We start from the raw sequence: 19469 nt of genomic DNA, 5'->3' as shown, positions 1-19469 counted from the left end.
GCTTTTCTCTAGTTGAGGCAAGTGGGGGCTACTCTCTAGTTTTGGTGTGAGGGCTTCTTGTTGTGGTGGCTTCTCTTGTAGATCATAGGCTCTAGGGTGTGTGAACTTCAATAGTCACAGCACACGGGCTCAGTAGTTGTGGGACATGGGCTTAGTTGCCCCACAGCATGTAAAATCTTCCCAAATCAGGGATCAAATCCATGTCCCCTGCATTAGCAAACAGATTCATAACCACTGGACCATCAGGGAAGTCTCTAGTATGAGTTTTTCTATTCTACATGAAACATCATTGGGATTCTGATAGGGATAGCTTTGAATTGTAAATTGCTTTGGGTACTGACATCCTTTTTTAAAAGATTTTATTTATGACTTTATTTCGGTCTTCATTGTTGCAAGGCTTTCTCTAGTTGCAACAAGTGGGAGCTACTCTTTGTTGCTGTGTGCAGGCTTCTCACTGTAGAGACTTTTCTTGTTGCAGAGCATGGACTCTAGATGCATGGGCCTCCATAGTTGCAGCTTACAGGCTCTAGAGTGCTGGCTCTAGAGTTGTGGCACACGGACTTGGTTGTTTCATGGCATGTGGGATCCTCCAAGGCCAGGATCGAATCCGTGTCCCCTGCATTGGAAGGCAGATTCTTAACCACTGGACAGCCAGGGAAGCCCTGGGTATTGACATCTTAACTGTTAAATCTTCCAGTTCATGAACATGGAATGTTTTTCCATTTATTTTGTAGCAGTGCTGTGTACTGTACAACAAGTGTACAAGTCCGTATGATCAGTTATATTTATTCCTGAGTATATTCTTTTTATTCTACTGTAAAATGAGTTGTTTTCTTAATTTCCATTTGGACTGTTCATTGTTAGTGTGTAGAAATGCATGTGATTTTTTGTAATCATTTTGTAGTCTACATCTTTGTGTGCTTAATTGTGTCCAACTCTTTGTGGCCCCATGGGCTGTAGCCCGCCAGACTCCTCTGTCCATGGAATTCTCCAGGCAAGGATACTGGAGTGGGTTGCCTTGCCTTCCTCCAAGGAATCTTCCCAACCCAGGGATCGAACCTGTGTCTCTTGTCTCCTCATTAGCAGGCGGATTCTTTACCACTAGCTCCATCTGGGAAGCCCATTTATTAGACCTGCTAGTATTTTTGTGGCCTCTTTAGGGTTTTTTACCTAGAAAAGAGATCATTTTCCTGTTTCTTATCAATTTGGTTGGCTTATATATATTTGCCTAATTACTATAAATGCCATATACATATATATATATTTGCCTAATTACTCTGGCTAGAACTTATAAAACTATATTAAATAGCAATGGCAAAAGCATGCATGCATTCTTATTATCATTCTTAGAAGAAAAGCTGTCAGTCCTTCATATACAAAGTTTGCTTTCTTAACCACTTCAAAATATACAGTTCTGTAGTATTCACTAACTCACATTATTGTACAGCATGCTGATCTGTAAAATTTGTTCATCTTGAAAAACTGAAACTTGGTACTCCCTGAACAGTAATTGCCTGTTTCATTCTACCCCCAACTGCTAACAACCACAGTTCTACTTTCTTCTATGAATTTGACTATTTAGATACTCATATAAGTGGAATCAAACAGTACCCTGCTTTTCAGAAGTTCAGTTTACACAAATTTCATTTTTCTGAAAAACCTACATTGGTCTTACCAAAGAAAAGTCAGCCTCTTTGCTTTACTACATTTTGGCTTACAAAAGATTTCATAAGAACACTACTTTCAGATACCAGGGATACCTGTATTTGTCCTTTTGTCACTGGCTTGTTTCACTTACCATAATGCCCTCCAGGTTCATCCATGTTGTAGCATGCAATAGAACTTACTTTAAGGCTAATTAAATATTCCATTGTATGTGTATACTACATTTTTTTTATGTGTATACTACATTTTATTAATTCAGTCATCCATTGATGAACATTTGGCTTGGTTCTACCTCTTGACTATTGTGAATGATGCTGCAGTGAACATGGGTGTGACAAACTGTAGTGTCATTCGGTTCCTTTTGTATATCTGTGTTTATTGTTACCATGAGGATTACATGTAACATCCTAAAGTTATGTGTAATTATATGTAAAAATTATGTGTAATTAAAGTTATGTGAAACATCCTACAGAAATCTAATCTGAATTAATATCAACTTTAACTGCACAAAACCCTACTTCTGTATAGCTCCATTTCCCTTTTAAATAATACCAATCTCAAAAATTAATCTTGGGAAAAAAATTAATCTTTGTACATCAAATACTCAATAATGTAGACTTATAATTATTTGTGTGCATTTGTCTTTTAAATCTTATAGAAAATGAAAGTAGAGTTAGAAACCAAAGTTAATAATACTGGCTTTCATATTTGTGTGTTTATGTTAATCACAGATATGTATATCTTGATGTGAATTTACGTTATGCTCTAGCATCCTTTCATTTCCTTCTGAAGGGACTCCCTTTAGCCCTTTTTATAAGGCAGGTCTAGTGGTAGTGAACTTCCTTACCTCTTGTTGATCTGTGAATGGCTTATTACTCCCTCATTTTTGAAGGATAGTCTTGCTGGATCTATAATTCTCAGTTGACAGTTCTTTCTTTAGCTCTTTTAAGTGTATCTTCTGATTACATTCTGACCTCCAAGGTTTCTGATGAAAAATCCGCTGATCATCTTATTGATGATCCCTTATATCTGAGAAGTCACTTTTCTCTTACTGCTTTCACGGTTCTCTTTGTATGGCTATTGACGGTTTGTTCATCATGCATCTAGTGTGTCTCTCTTTGAATTTATCCTAACTTGGGTTTTTTGAGTATATTAACATTCTAAGTCTGCTATAACAAAGTGCAACAGGGAATTCTCTGGTGGTTCATTGATTGATTAGGACTCTTCTTTTACTAGCAGGGGCTGGATTCAATCCCTAGTTGGAGAACTAAGATCCCACAAGCTGCGTGGTGCCCCCCCCAAAAATGCCACAAAGTAGGTAGTTTTAAAAGCAGAAATGTATTGACTCCCAGTTCTGGAGTTTACAGGTTTAAGGTCAGGGAGTCATCAGAGTTGGTTCCTTCCTTCTGAGGTTGGCGGGGAAGGTGGGGGGTGGGGGCGGGACAGAGATTTGTCCCATGTCTCTGGACTAGATTGGTGATTTGCTGGCAATCTTTAGCACTCCTTGGCTTCTGCTACATCATCGCAGTCTCTGCTTCCTTCATGTGGCAATCTCTCTGTGTAACTTGTCTGTCTCAGCTTTTTAATACAGACACCAATCATATTGAATTAACTCCAGCCTAAAACTTTTATTTTAACTTGATCCTATCTGTAAAACTCTTATCTCCAAATAAGGACACATTGAGGTCCTGGGGGAGGTGGTTAGAACTTTAGTATATTTTGAGGGGAGGACACAAACCAACTCATAAGCAATCCACTCTCTGCTCTATCAAAAATTTCCACCTCACATGCAGTCACCCCATCCCAATGTTCCAAAAAATCAATTATCTTACATCAAGTCCAAGTCTAGAATCTCACATAAAATCACTAAATTCTGATTAGCTCAATCAGGTATAAGTAAGAATTCTTTAACTGAAGCTAGGCCAGAACTCCTCTCTATCTCTAAATTTGTGAGAATAGACAGTAAGTCTATTCTCACAAATCCTAGCAGGAAGAATTCCATTAGAATCTTACGACTTTAGAATAATCCTTGGCTGCTGGATGTTCTGTCCTCCAGTCCCCCTTGGGTGTGGCCCTTCCCCCTCAACCCTGAAGCAGCCTCATCCAATGGAATTGAGGAGTTGTCCTAACTCTGAAACATAGAAGGAGGCCCCATCCCTGGAACAGAGGAGAAGACAGCCCTGCCTTTCAGGTCTGTGTGCTCTGGGCCTGCAGTAGCAGTGGCACATGCTCGAGCCTCTGAATCACCTTCAAAATCACTCCTCTGTTTTCTTGAAACATACGTTCATGACCAGATCACTCTGTCAGCTCTCTTCCTGCCTATAGAATCTCACAAGCCCACCACCCTTCTCTGCTTCATTTCCTCTCACCTCTGTCCCCTTCAGTTCAGGCTGGCAGTGTTTCTGCTGAGATGATTGATTGGCTTCATAAATCATAACATCCATATTCCCTTCAGCAGACACTGTCCAGCCATACCCTTGATGTTCTCTCCAGAGCTTGCTTTCTCATTTTTTGAAATACAAATAGGCTAAGAAATTCCTAAATCTTCAGATTCTGGTTCCTTCATGTTTAACAATTTATTCTTCAATTTATCTTTGTCTTCTCACATTTTATTATAAGCAGCAAGGAGAAACCAGGCTGACACTTTGACACTTTACTTAGCAATCTCCTCAACTAAATATCCAGTTCAACTTTCTACCCAGTACAGTATAAATCAGCTAAGTTCTCTACCCCTGTGTAACAAGGATTTCCTTTCCTCCAGTTTCCAGTATCATATTCCTCATTTCTCTATGAAATCTCACCAGAAGCACCTTTAGCATCCATATTTCTACCAGTAATCTTTCCAGGGTAATCTGGATTTTTTTCATTCAGGTACCTCATAATTCTTCCTCTTCTTTTTGCTCATAACCCAATTTCAAAGCTTCTCCCATAATGTTAGGTATTTATTACAACAGCACCCTGCTTTCCCATTTCAATATCTATATTAATTCCTTAGAGTATCATAAGAAAGTTCCACTAATTAAGTTGCTTAAACAGTGTAAGTTTATTGTCTCATGGTTCTGAAGTCTAGAGGTATTGAGGTCAAGTTGTTAGTAGTGTTGGTTCCTTCTGAAGGTCATAAGTGAGAATGAATCTATTTCCCTAATTGCTGGTGGTTAGCTGGAAAATACTGGTGTTCAGTGGCTTCTACTTCACTCCATTTTCTACCTTCACCTTTATGAGCATTCTACTGTGTGTGTGTGTGTGTGTGTGTCTCTCTTTGCCCAATTTTACTCCTTTTTTCCAGCCATGAAATTGAAAGATGCTTGCTCATAGGAAGAAAAGCTATGACCAACCTAGACAGCATATTAAAAAGCAGAGACATTACTTTGCTGATAAAGGTCCGTCTAGTCAAAACTATGGTTTTTCCAGTAGTCATGTATGAATGTGAGAGGTGGACCATAAACAGAAAGTTGAGCACCAAAGAATTGATGCTTTTGAACTGTGTTGGAGAAGACTCTTGAGAGCACCTTGGACAGCAAGGAGATCAAACCAGCCAATCCTAAAGGAAATCAGTCCTGAATAGTTATTGGGAAAGACTGATGATAAAGCTGAAACTCCAATACTTAGGCCACCTGATGCGAAGAACTGACTCATTGGAAAAAGACCCTGATGCTGGGAAAGATTGAAGGCAAGAGGAAAAGGGGACGACAGAGGATGAGATAGTTAGATGGCATTACCGACTTAATGGCCATAAGTCTAAGCAAGCTCTGGGAGTTGTTGGTGGACAGGGAAGCCTGGCATGCTGCAGTCCATGGGGTCACAAGGAATCAGACACAACTGACTGACTGAACTGAATAAGGAAACTAGTCATGCTGGATTAAGACCTACTTTCAGTTCAGTTGCTCAGTTGTGTCCGACTCTTTGTGACCCCATGGACTGAAGCATACCAGGCCTCCCTGTCCATCACCAACTCCCAGAGTTTACTCAAATTCATGTCCATTGAATCGGTGATGCCATCCAACCACCTTGTTGGAACAGAAAGATTATCTGAAGAAATAACGACCAACAACTTCCCAAATTTGATGACATACACAAATCTACAAATCCAACCAGTTAAGTATTACAGGATGATTTATGCCTCCCCCTAAAAGATATGCCTCCTCCAATCCTATAAGATTGGAGCTATAACCCCCAGAAACTCAAAACATGACCTTATTTAGAGACAGAGTATTTATAGAGATAATCAAGTTAAAATGAGGTCATTAAAGTAAGGTCAAAGAAAGGCAATGCCAAAGAATGCTCAAACTACTGCACAATTGCACTCATTTCACATGTTAGTAAAGTAATGCTCAAAATTCTCCAAGCCAGGCTTCAACAATATGTGAACTGTGAACTTCCAGATGTTCAAGCTGGCTTTAGAAAAGGCTGAGGAACCAGAAATCAAATTGCCAACATCCGTTGGATCATAGACAAAGCAAGAGAATTCCAGAAAAACATCTATTTCTGCTTTATTGACTATACCAAAGCCTTTGACTGTGTGGATCACAACAAACTGGAAAATTCTTCAAGAGATGGGAATACTAGGTCTGGTATTCCTTCTTGAGAAATCTGTATGCAGGTCAGGAAGCAACAGTTAGAACTGGACATGGAACAACAGACTGGTTCCAAATAGGAAAAGGAGTACATCAAGGCTGTATGTTGTCACCCTGCTTATTTAACTTATATGCAGAGTACATCATGAGAAACGCTGGGCTGGAGGAAGCACAAGCTGGAATCAAGATTGCTAGGAGAAATATCAGTAACCTCAGATATGCAGATGACACTACCCTTATGACAGAAAGCAAAGAAGAACTAAAGAGCCTCTTGATGAAAGTGAAAGAGGAGAGTGAAAAGGTTGGCTTAAAGGTCAACATTCAGAAAACTAAGATCATGGCATCTGGTCCCATCACTTCATGGGAAATAGATGGGGAAACAGTGTCAGACTTTATTTTTTTGGGCTCCAAAATCACTGCAGATGGTGGCTGCAACCATGAAATTAAAAGATGCTTATCCCTTGGAAGAAAAGTTATGACCAACCTAGACAGCATATTAAAAAGCAGAGACATTCCTTTGCCAACAAAGGTCCGTCTAGTCAAGGCTATGTTTTTTCCAGTGGTCATGTATGGATGTGAGAGTTGGACTATAAAGAGGACTGAGCACAGAAGAATTGATGCTTTTGAACTGTGCTGTTGGAGAAGACTCTTAAGAGTCCCTTGGACTGAAAGAAGATCCAACCAGTCAATCCTAAAGGAAATCAATCCTGAATATTCATTGGAAGGACTGATGCTGAAGCTGAAACTCCAGTATTTTGGCCACCTGATGTGAAGAGCTGACTCATTTGAAAAGACCCTGATGTTGGGAAAGATTGAAGGAAGGAGGAGAAGGGGACGGCAGAGGGATGAGATGGTTAGATGGCATCACCGACTCAATGGATGTGAGTTTGAATAAACTCCGGGAGTTGGTGATGCACAGGGAGACCTGGTGTGCTGCAGTTCACCAGAGAGTCGGACACGACCGAGTGAACTGAACTGAACTTTGTTACTTGGAATGAGCCAATTTTCCTGTTTCTTTGTATGTCTTCTGATTTCTTGTTGAAAATTAGGCATGAACTATTATAATACAGTAAACCTCCGAAAATCAGATAGCCCCCACACACATGTACTCATGCATAACTGGATTTGTTTTAAACTGTTGAAAACTGTGGTAGTTTTTTTCTTTTGAGACTTTTTCAAACTGTTCTTGCAAATACTATTGCTTGTGTGTGGTCACTGAAGTGTCTGTGTTCTTTTAGTTTGTGTTTGGCAAATGTTTATGTTGACTTCCTTGAATGTTGAAAGCTTAATTGGGTGTTTGCTTCAATGCTGTAAGCCTTAACTGTTTTCCAGAGCCCTAACAAAGTTGGTTCAGATGGTTTCTCGTTTTATCAGTGTTTCTATGAGGAAATGAGAGCTTGGAGATTCAGAGTCTGGAATTTTGCTACTGTCAGTTGTCTGTTGAATATTTCAGTGTTCCCTTTGAATAGCCAGTTAGTGGAAGAATATGAATACTACCTACTTAGAAATAAAGGTTTAGAAGGCTTTAAATAGTTTTAAAATTTTTTAGTGAAATAACAAAAATTTCAGAAAATTTCCACTTCCATTATTATACTCACAAAAGAGAAAAACCTCATTTTTTGACCATTTGAGATGGTTTTTAAAATATTCTTTAACTTTAAGAATTGGTATTTGGAGAAATAAACAGTTGTCCTTGGTTTTGTTTTACTATGTTTTAAGTAGTATAGGAACTTCAGGAATTGTGTTTTAAAATAACCAGATAATCCTGTTTATTAGTAAACCTCTACTGCATTATGCATTCTTTTCACAAACTCTACTGAAATTACTGATTAAAGATTTATCAGTTCAGTTTAAAACCATTAGATGGATGGCTGATGGGAAACTGGACATTTATACAATGGCAAAGTAACATGCATGAATTACTTGGTGATCACAAGGGAAACATGTAACTGTGCAGAGAAGGGATGAGAGTTGCCACCCCATTCCATGGATGAATCTTGGCTTATTAACAGTGAGTAATGCTGTCTTCTGATGTGTTTCAACTATGATGTATTCTAGCCAAAAGATTTGGGTTGAATCCATCAAACTTGTAGATATAACTTTCTGTTTTGAGGAAATTCAGGGCATATACCCTAACTCAGTGGAGGAAGAAGGTAAATAATAGGATGAAGACATAACCACATAAATCCAGAAGATGAGGCATTCTACAGAAAAATAGCAGACTATCTTTTTTAATAAGACAGGATCATTTTTAAAAGAACACTACACTAATTTAAGAAAGGCAAAAAAAAAAAAAAAAAGAATAAGATCTTTGTTCATGCCTTCTCCACGATCTAATAAACTAATCTGTGCCCCAATAAATAAATAAATAAATAAATAAAATAAATTGCTAGTAAAAAAAAAGACTTATTTAGATGACCAAACATAGTCTTAGATTGGCTACTGGGTTTGGTCAGTTCAGTTCAATTGCTCAGTCGTGTCTGACTCTTTGCGACTCCATGGACTGCAGCATGCCAGGCTTCTCTGTCTGTCAACAACTCCTGCAGCTTGCTCAGACTCAGGTCCATCGAGTTGGTGATACCAGCCATCCAACCATCTCCTTGTCTGTCGTCCCCTTCTTCTCCTGCCTTCAATCTTTTCCAACATCAGGGTCTTTTCTAATGAGTCAGCCCTTTGCATCAGGTGTCCAAAGTATTGGAGCTTCAGCTTCAGCATCAATCCTTCCAATGAATATTCAAATGATTTCCTTTAAGATTGACTGGTTTGATCTCCTTGCAGTCCAAGGGACTCTCAAGTGTCTTTTCCAACACCACAGTTGGTCAGTTAGGGAAATATAGTATGGTTTAAAAGTACTAGTAGGAGCACTTGCTGAAACAGAAAATGTGAAAATTGATAGAAAAATGCAGATTATCAAATTGTATGGTATGGTCTGATTTTTGGTAAAAAAAAAAACAACATGGAAAATGTGTTTAGAAAAAGATCTAGAAGCAAGAGTTCTCTGGTGGTCTAGTAGTTAGGACTCCGTGCTTTTACTGCTGCGGGCTCAGATTCAGTCCCTGGTCAGGGAAGTAAGTTCTGACATGCTGCATGGCACAGCCAAAAAAAAGGAAAAAATCTGGAAGGATATCTTAAGATATCTGGAAGACTGTGGATTTTTATAAATTTTTGTTATGTCTATATATGTTAATTTTTATGTACTACTTATGTAGCAGAATATTTCAAACATAAATTACATGGCTGCTTATGTCTTATTCAATTCTAATATTTGATCATTTTATGAGCAGTGCCTATAATATATGGAACATTTAAATTTTAAGTTTCTGTGAAACTATAATGCTGTAATCCCTGCTTTAATCTCTCTTTCTTAGATAGAGAGCCTGGATTTTTTATTTCTATTAAAGGGAATTGAGGAATTCTATAAAAGTGAAGATGCAGAAAATCTGGAAATCCTCTGTCCAGTTCAAGGTCAAGCCTGTGTCGCTAAATTTGAAGATGGAGTTTGGTACCGAGCAAAAGTTATTGGTAGGAAATTGCATACTATTTCCTCAGGAAGATGTTTCATTTAAAAATTGATGTCATTTGAGTCAGTACAAATTAAATCATTAAAGTGATATTGTCTGGTCTTACAGTTTTGCTCTGTCATCTAGCTTTAGAAAGCTAGTGATAATGTTGATAGATGAAACTCTGGCTCCTTAGATTTCATTTGATTTGACTAGGACTTTAACCATTATTTTGTTTTCTAACATTTGCCTTATTTAAAAAATAGTTCTAAATGACCTACACATACTCTACTTTCCACTGAAAAGACAAATACTTTTAATTCTTTTGGCTTTCTTTGTCATTTATCTGTTATTTCTTCTAAATAATGTATAATACTTTGTAGATGGACTTCAGTCTTAGGTAGTAAATGTATTAGATGAGTTTTAGATCTCTCATAGCTGTTTTGTCCCCATTCTCTCCTCCATAGTTATACCACAGTTTTTAGTTTAATTCATATTCTGTGCAAGTGTTTTCAGTGCTATTCCATAAAGTATAACTTTAATTCTGAGTTGATAATTCCATCAGTTTTTCATTTTTTAAAAAATTTATGGCTACATTTTCCTAATAGTTTAAAATAATTTTCTACATGATAAGACTTTTCATATAATGTTGGTTTGATTTTTTCATTTGTAACAGTGAAAACATCATTCCATCACCTGCTCCATGTAGACTGCTTGTCATTTAGGCTTACTGCACTGTTGTTATTCTGGGGAGTTATGTCACTTGTTTTCCTAGATTCAGCTGCTAGTTTTCTGAATCCCGTTTACTTTTTAGGTTTACTCTCATGGAGCATTTTCCTCACCTCTTTACCTTACACTTAAGGTACATACATCTTTTCAGGTTCTGCTTGAGTGCCATCTTAGGTAGTGTTGGTGTTGTTCCATTTGCTTTCACTTCTCCCTAGGAGCAGAGAATACCTGAACTTTTTCCATTTTGAAATTGTATTCTGTAGAAGTTTATAAATTTGAAAGTAATGGCAAAAAGTTTTGTAGCACTGTAAACACATGTGCTTAGAGGGGCTGCTGCTGCTGCTGCTAAGTCACTTCAGTCGTGTCCGACTCTGTGTGACCCCATAGACGGCAGCCCACCAGGCTCCCCCGTCCCTGGGATTCTCCAGGCAAGAACACTGCAGTGGGTTGCCATTTCCTTCTCCAGTGCATAAAAGTGAAAAGTGAAAGTGAAGTCGCTCAGTCATGTCCAACTTTTAGCGACCCCATGGACTGCAGCCCACCAGGCTCCTCCGTCCATAGGATTTTCCAGGCAAGAGTACTGGAGTGGGGTGCCATTGCCTTCTCCGTTAGAGGGGCTAAACACTCAAAATGACTGTTTATAAAAAGATAGAGCTTTATTCATGCTTCAGTCTATTTGAATGTTCCAGAGATTTCTCTGGTATCTCTAAAATATGAAAACTAGTTTGACATAGAGGTCTGTTTCTGCTCATTTTTCACAATATCTACAGATGATTTTTTAAAATTTCACTGTTAGATATTATTATATGAATCAATCTGTGCCTTGATCATTAAGTTGCTTGTCTTGTTTAATTACCTATGTTGACTAACAAACATTAAGTGCTTAGTTGGTGTTTGGTGCTTTGCCAAGTGTATTTTAAGTAGGTGAATCATCAAAAACAGTCTTAAGATCTGACTCTGTTGGTGCACCCACTCTACAGATGAAATAATGAGGCTGAGAGAAAAAAAGTAATTTGCTCAGGGTAGTATCTTAGAGATATTAATTAGATTTCCTCACAGTCACATGTCATTTAAGTGTCTTAACTCCAGATCTAATTCTTAACTTTTAGGCTGTAACACATAGCATTGGATGACTTTGTTATCCTGATTTTGGTTATCTTTTGATATCTTTAAATTGTTAGTTTCTCATTGACCAAGTCTGAACCAACTATACAGTATGGTTGGTTTTGTGTGAAAATATTAGAAATATTTTTTACATTAAAAAATATTGTTTGTATGTTAAACATAAGGATATTCTAATCTAGTTGATTGTAGATCAGTCTAAACTTTGCTAGATAATGTTTTTTCCAAGTTTGTGATTTCCAGTTTCATAATTTTTAAAGGATTGCCTGGACATCGTGAAGTTGAAGTTAAATATGTGGACTTTGGCAATACAGCAAAAATAACACTTAAAGACATGCGTAAGATAAAGGATGAGTTTCTGAATCCTGCAGAGAAGGTAATCTACTTACTGTGAATCACAGGTTTAGAATGTCAGTACAAACATGAAAGTATTTTTGAAGTTATTTTTACTATAGAAATGTTCTTTTAACTACAGTTTTTTTGTAAATAATTTCTGACTCATGGGCTATCAAAGTTTCTGTAATTACTATTAAATAATATGTATCTTAGCAAACAAGCATTAATTATAATTATGTGTATAATATGTGTGTTTTTATAAGTACTGGTCTGCAGCTTTTAATGTATTATTTTGAAATAACTGTACAATGTAGTAAGAATATGATGTATTATGTGAAAAAAGTCATTGCAGAAGTGGTTTTACTGTGATCCCGTTTATGTTGAAATATATGTAATGTGCAAGAGAAAGATGTCTGGAAGAATAAGTAAAAAACTTACCCTTCTCTTGGAATCCTACTCCCCAGAGATAAGTATGGTTAAGGAGACTTATTTCCTAATTTATATATTCCTAGTATTTGAATTATTGTTAAGCAGTATTTTTCATTTAAAATGGATAAAATAATACAGGAAAAACTTGAAAATATAGATGATAAAATGGAGGAATCACTCAGAATTATTCAGTATTTTTGATATATATACTTCTAAGATGCATCTTCTGTGTTTTTAACAATTATGAGATTAGACTATATATAGTCCTATAACCTGCATTTTCATTTAACAATGTATCATAGTATTAATATCTGCAGTTCTTACAGTGGATGCTTATTATTCCAGTATCTGAGTATAAAATGATTCATTCAACAAAGTACTCTGGGGCTTTTTGTTTCATCTTTGGTTTTGGTATTTTTTAATAAGCTATTGGGAATTTTATTTTTTTAATTGACTTATAGTTGGTGTACAGTATTATACAAGTTACAAGTGTACAAAATAATCACAATTTTTTAAAGTTATACTCCATTTATAGTTATCATAAAATATTGGCTATATTTCCTTTGTTGTACAATATATCCTTGTAGCTGATTTTCTACATATTAGTTTGTACCTTGTAATCCCATACTCTGTTGATTCCAGCTGTTTGCATTTATAAGTATTATTAGAGATATTTGGACATTTGTTTTCTAAATATGTATTAAATTCAAATGCAAAGTTTGGTTTTGTACACATTTAACACTTGAATTCTAAAATAACCATAAGTTAACATTACTTTCTTAATGATGCAATTTTGTTTGACATAGGCAATTAAATGTAAGCTGGCCTATATTGAACCATATAAAGGGACAGTGCAGTGGTCAAAAAATGCTAAAGAAAAATTTGAAGAAAAGACTCAAGATAAGTTTATGACATGTTCCATCATTAGTAAGCTTTCTTCATTTTTATTGGGTGCCGTGTGATCATAATCTTAAATAAGACTAACAGTATGATATATAACATTTTTTAGATCTTATAAATTCAGTGTGTTGTCAATATGAGCTGTGAGAGGTAACATTGATTGAGAACTAAGGACAATGGAATATCTTCTGCAGGCCCAAGAGTATAAAATCAGCACATGAGGCAAATTTCCACTGAAGATCAAGTCATCCTCAACATGTCTTCTTGAAAACCCTAAAGCCAGGAGTTAACTTCTCTTATTTCTCTTTTCCTTTGTGCTGGTCTCTGTCCCTCATCTTGGAGGGATGGATGCTAAGGTTTAATTTTCAGGAAAGTGAAGGGAAATGGGAGATAACTAGAAAATAATTTTTGTTTTATTTGACTCAGGTGAATTTAACTGTAGATTCTCAGCTTATTTTGGAAAAAATTGTTTATCTTTTGAACAGTTTGGGTCTGATAACACAGGCTAAGCTCTAGCCCTCAGTTTTGTAACTCAACAAATTTAATGGCAAAACCTGAGTTTACATGAAAATCTAATATTGATCTCCCTTATAGTGAGTATTGATCATATATTATACTTCAAGATAGTCATGATTGCTGCCTCAGAATTTCTGGGGGTATTAGGAAATGAGAAGTATATATTCTGTATAGCTTTTCTCAGTTTGAAGAATTCTGAAACATGTATGACCCCAAGGGATTTGGATGGAGGATTTGAAAGTTGCTGTTATCAGAGATTTTGATGTTTTCCAGAGCTGTGACTGACACTGGCTGTGTTGATCTGAACAGTACTAGTGCAGGATATATACAACTATGTTTACTTAGGTTTGACTTATATGGCACTTTCAAAGGCCCTTTTTATGATACCCACTTTTTCATTTATCAAACCCAAAATATCATGAGATTATTAGACTGTTTTATAATGAAGAAATTTAAGCTTAGAGATCAGTTGCTCAAGGCCACATAACCTAGAAATGATTTAATTATTTAGTTATAACCTAGAATGTGTTAATTCACTTTGTATAAGATGTTATTCTGATGCAGTAGTCCTGTAGAAGAAGAATATGATTATAGAAGTTGTACCCTTAGTCTATAGAGTTTTTTGTCTGGTTTTTCTAATATAGGTAGTAAATTAAGGGCCTTTTCAGTTCAGTTCAGTTGCTCAGTTGTGTCCGACACTTGGTGACCCCCTGAATCACAGCACACCAGGCCTCCGTATCCATCACCAACTCCTGGAGTTCACTCAAACTCATGTCCATCGAGTCGGTGATGCCATCCAGCCATCTCATGCTCCGTCATCCCCTTCTCCTCCTGCCCCCAATCCCTCCCAGAATCAGGGTCTTTTCCAATGAGTCAACTCTTTTCATGAGGTGGCCAAAGTATTGGCTTCAGCTTCAGCATCAGTCCTTCCAATGAATACCCAGGACTGATCTCCTTTAGGATAGACTGGTTGGATCTCCTTGCAGTCCAAGGGACTCTCAAGAGTCTTCTCCAACACCACAGTTCAAAAGCATCAATTCTTTGGTGCTCAGCTTTCTTCACAGTCCAACTCTCACATCCATACATGACCGCTGGAAAAACCATAGCCTTGACTAGACGGACCTTTGTTGGCAAAGTAATCTCTGCTTTTCAATATGCTATCTAGGTTGGTCATAACTTTCCTTCCAAGGAGTAAGCGTCTTTTAATTTCATGGCTGCAGTCACCATCTGCAGTGATTTTGGAGCCCAGAAAAATAAAGTCTGACACTATTTCCCCATCTATCTCCCGTGAAGTGATGGGACCAGATGCCATGATCTTAGTTTTCTGAATGTTGAGCTTTAAGCCACCTTTTTCACGCTCCTCTTTCACTTTCATCAAGAGGCTTTTTAGTTCCTCTTCACTTTCTCCCGTAAGGGTGGTGTCATCTGCATATCTGAGGTTACTGATATTTCTCCCAGCAATCTTGATTCCAGCTTGTGTTTCTTCCAGCCCAGTGTTTCTCATGATGTACTTTGCATATAAGTTAAATAAGCAGGGTGACAGTATACAGCCTTGACGTACTCCTTTTCCTATTTGGAACCAGTCTGTTGTTCCATGTCCAGTTCTAACTGTTGCTTCCTGACCTGCATATAGGTTTCTCAAGAGGCAGGTCAGGTGGTCTGGTATTCCCATCTCTTTCAGAATTTTCCACAGTTTGTGATGATCTACACAGTCAAAGGCTTTGGCATAGTCAAATAAAGCAGAAATAGATGTTTTACTGGAACTCGCTTGCTTTTTTGATGATCCAGCAGATGTTGGCAATTTGATCTCTGGTTTGTCTGCCTTTTCTAAAACCAGCTTGAACATCTGGAAGTTCACGGTTCACATACTGCTGAAGCCTGGATTGGAGAATTTTGAGCATTACTTTACTAGCATGTGAGATGAGTGCAATTGTGCAGTAGTTTGAGCATTCTTTGGCATTGCCTTTCTTTGGGATTGGAATGAAAACTGACCTTTTCCAGTCCTGTGGCCACTGGTGAGTTTTCCAAATTTGCTGGCATATTGAGTGCAGCACTTTCACAGCATCACCTTCCAGGATTTGAAATAGCTCAACTGGAATTCCATCACCTCCACTAACTTTGTTTGTAGTGATGCTTTCTAAGGCCCCCTTGGCTTCACATTCCAGGATGTCTGGCTCTAGGTGAGTGATCACACCATCATGATTATCTGGGTTGTGAAGCTCTTTTCCGTACAGTTCTTCTGTGTATTCTTGCCACCTCTTCTTAATGTCTTCTGCTTCTGTGAGGTCCATACCATTTCTGTCCTTTATCGAGCCCATCTTTATATGAAATATTCCCTTGGTGTCTCTAATTTTCTTGAAGAGATCCCTAGTCTTTCCCATTCTGTTGTTTTCCTCTAGGGCCTTTTAGTTCTGAGTAACTTGAGCTGACTTTGTCGTTGTTTAGTCACTCAGTTGTGTCCAACTCTTTGCAATCCCATGGACTACAACACGCTAGTCCTCCCTGTCCTTCACCATCTCCCTGATCTTGCTCAAACTCATGTCCATTGAGTCAGTGATGCCATCCAACCATCTTGTCCTCTGTCATCCCCTTCTCCTCCTGCGCTCAGTTTTTCCCAGCATCAGGGTCTTTTCTAATGAACTGGCTCTAACTTTAAAGTCCTTTAATTGTCCTTTTAGCTTTCCTCTTGGTATTTTATTTTGTTGGTTTTTAGCTTCTTTGTTTAATGTCTCCTCCCAAGGCTAATCCATGAAGACTTGACTCGGGTTTCTTTCTTGACTCTCCCTTTTTCGTTCTCAGTTAATTGTTAGGCCAGTAATCTGAGCACAAGTGTAGTGTATTTGATTTAAGGAGTGACAGAAGGCCCCACTCGACCTAAAACATCTTTCCCTATCAACCTGCACAGTGATGAGATTAGTATATGTTGTTACCTTATAAAACAAAGGACATTTAATTAGGAGCAGAGTAGGTAAGATGGTGAAGGTATGGAACACAGGAAAAGTTGGCCCTCTGGAATAAAGAACTTGTGCAAGGGAAGTATGAAATCAAAGTGCTAAGGGGAACATAGAAGGTGAAAAGTGAGGAGCTTAACTGAAGGTTCTGAGTTGCTTATCATTTTGTTTCTAGATAATATATCTGGTCCATTAAAAAGTAGTCAGGAATGATTTTTAAACTTTTGGAGGAAATAAGCCTTCCAACAAGTATTCTTATAGCTAGGCAATGTAGGATGTTACTACTGATAATAGTTTATCTTTTTGTTTGGAATCATCATTTTCTTTGCACCTGCCAGCTACTACTATTGTATAGAAGTGTAGACATTAGCCGATCTCAGTGCATAGAAGTGTGTATTTCTTAAAGAAATTTCTCTCACTCCTTCAGGTGCATACTGAGCAGGTTCTGTGTGCTCAAAATAAGTAAATAGGCACATGAGATGTAACTTGACCCTAAGCTGACTCCCTGTTTCGTTTAGGAAATAGGCCTAATAAACAGGTAAAAAATTAGATGGTTTGTCCTAAAAGCAGAAGGAGGGGGAGGAATTCCAGTTAATACTCTAGGTTGAGTTTTTGTTGTTTGAAACTTTGTGCCATTCTGTGTGTGTGTTTACATGCACACATGTGTGTGTCATTCTTAGAAAAGCTGTAAAGCTTCACAAATAAGCAGTGGCCTGGATTTTTATTTATATCTTTTGCCCTCTGGAACTTGGCAGAATCCAGTAAAACAGTTTAAAACCACAACAGAATGCTATTGCAATTAATGTATGTCACTGTGTTTTTCTCTGAATCTAAAAGCTTCAAGCTGCTTTTGGTTTATTATAGAATAGTACATAATAACCTAAAATGAAAATTTTATTAACATTGGCAGTTCTTTCATGTATGACAAGTGATGTATCTACCCCTAGAGAGAAATGGACATTACTGAGCAGGAGGCCTCATGTATGCAAAATGAAGGAAATTAAGTTCTCAGGTTTTTAAAATTGCTTCATTTAGTATATTTTGTGATGTATTTATTTCTTTCCCCAAACTAGTCTTAATATTTTTACAGAAATTCTGGAAGATAATGTGCTGTTAGTTGAACTTTTTGATTTTCTTGGTGCTCCTGGAATGATTCCCACCAGTATTAATGACCAGCTAGTCAAAGAGGGCCTAGCATCTTATGAAGTAGGGTAAGTGGACCTGTAAACTTTTATTTTTAGTTGATATGTAAAACTGTTCACAAGAAGGGAAACTGGCATATCATTCCCCATTGGAGATCTGCTTAGACTATAGACAGGAGTTTTTCCCTATTAATGGGTTAGTAAAATGAGAAAAAAAAATAATTGGAGTCTTTAGTCTAGGTGGGAGTAGAGTGGCTTTTTTCTTCATCCCTATGGGGCTCTACAAGAATGGTTTCTGGAGATAGAGGGTGCATCTGAGAAAAGGAGACTGACATTTTATTTTAGGTGGGATGTCTGTTTAGGTGGCCTCTTGAACCGTTTGTGAAGAGAATCACAAAGAGAAATGGCAGGGTAGAGAGTGACCAAAATAGTAGAGTAGCCTGCATTCTCATCTGGAGAAATAGGAATTTTTCCTGGGCACAAGTGGATACTTTAAAGGGGAACCAGGCTTGACCATTGTGCTTTTACCCACAGGTAAAAAAAAACCAGGTCTGGTTAAAAGGCCTGTCCTGTTTAAAAGCCTTGTGGTTGAGGTGACCCAGAAGCAGAAGGGCAGAGTGGTGGTAAGAAAGGTGGGAGGGTTTGAAGTCAGGACACAGCAGTTCTTCTATGGTAGGGACTTGTGCGGGGCAGTGGCCCCTGAGGGGTCTCCTGAAGAAACTCCATCACACAGCCCTTAAGAAAGCCAGTATTTGAGTACACCCACAGTGATGCCTGTCAGGGTATGCCAGAGAAGCAGCGACACCCAGCAGAGGTCTGCCGTGACATGGCCAGTGTGTGGTCTGGCTCTGCCCCCCTCGCCCCCGCCCCTACCCCCACCCAACACTGGTGGAACCAGAAGTAGAAAGAGAGGGCTGGCCTTTTCCACTATAGGTCCTAAGCATGGGAGGGAGAGAAAGGAGAAGAAATATTTAAATGTATTGGACTGAGTTTTCTTTTTTTTTACATAGGGTTATGAAATATATAACATATACAATAAAAAAGTTCACCCTTTTTAGGTAGAGTTATGAATTTTGATAAATACATATAATCATGCAGCTGTCATTACAGTCAAGTTGCAGACTATTTCCATCACTCCTCAAAGTTCACTTTGTTTCTTTATGTATTGAGTCTCCTTCCTCCATACCTAGTCCTTGGCGGCTACTGATCAAATTTCTGTCTCCATAGTTTTGTCTTTTCCACACATTCATATAAACGGAGTCATACAATACTTGGCCTTTTTGTGTCTTGCTTTTCCATTTGGTCACAAAGAGTCGGACACAACTGAGTGACTAAACAACAACAACCTTTCCATTTAGCATAATGCTTTTGAGATTAGGTCATGTTGCCTACACCAGTAGTTCTCATTGCTTTGCTCACTTGTATTTCATTGTATGGATGCACCGTAATATTATATGTTTACCAATTGATGGACATTTGGGCTATTTTCAGTTTGGGGAAATTTCATGAATAAAGCTGCTGTAAATATTTGCATACAGGTGTTTGTGGAGCTATATGTATGTATGCAAAATTGCTGTTTGTAAGGTAAATTTATTTCTGCCTTTA

General features: G+C 37.8%; 1 protein-coding gene across 5 annotated transcripts in view; it reads left to right on the top strand.

Moving 5' to 3' along the window:
• The window catches only part of RNF17 (ring finger protein 17), a 110608-nt gene that overhangs the window by 45214 nt on the left and 45925 nt on the right, over window positions 1–19469 (top strand). For 4 of the 5 annotated variants that reach the window (XM_019971872.2, XM_070800320.1, XM_070800322.1 and 1 more), the window contains exons 17-20: window positions 9608–9761; window positions 11851–11966; window positions 13162–13282; window positions 17813–17933. In XM_019971872.2, the coding sequence (XP_019827431.2) occupies window positions 9608–9761; window positions 11851–11966; window positions 13162–13282; window positions 17813–17933 (512 nt within the window). The remainder of the gene's footprint in view (window positions 1–9607; window positions 9762–11850; window positions 11967–13161; window positions 13283–17812; window positions 17934–19469) is intronic. The other variant, XM_070800321.1, reaches the window with a different exon arrangement.

Source organism: Bos indicus, chromosome 12, assembly GCF_029378745.1.
Source record: "Bos indicus isolate NIAB-ARS_2022 breed Sahiwal x Tharparkar chromosome 12, NIAB-ARS_B.indTharparkar_mat_pri_1.0, whole genome shotgun sequence".
Taxonomy (NCBI): domain Eukaryota; kingdom Metazoa; phylum Chordata; class Mammalia; order Artiodactyla; family Bovidae; genus Bos; species Bos indicus.
This window is presented reverse-complemented; position numbering and strand designations above follow the sequence as displayed.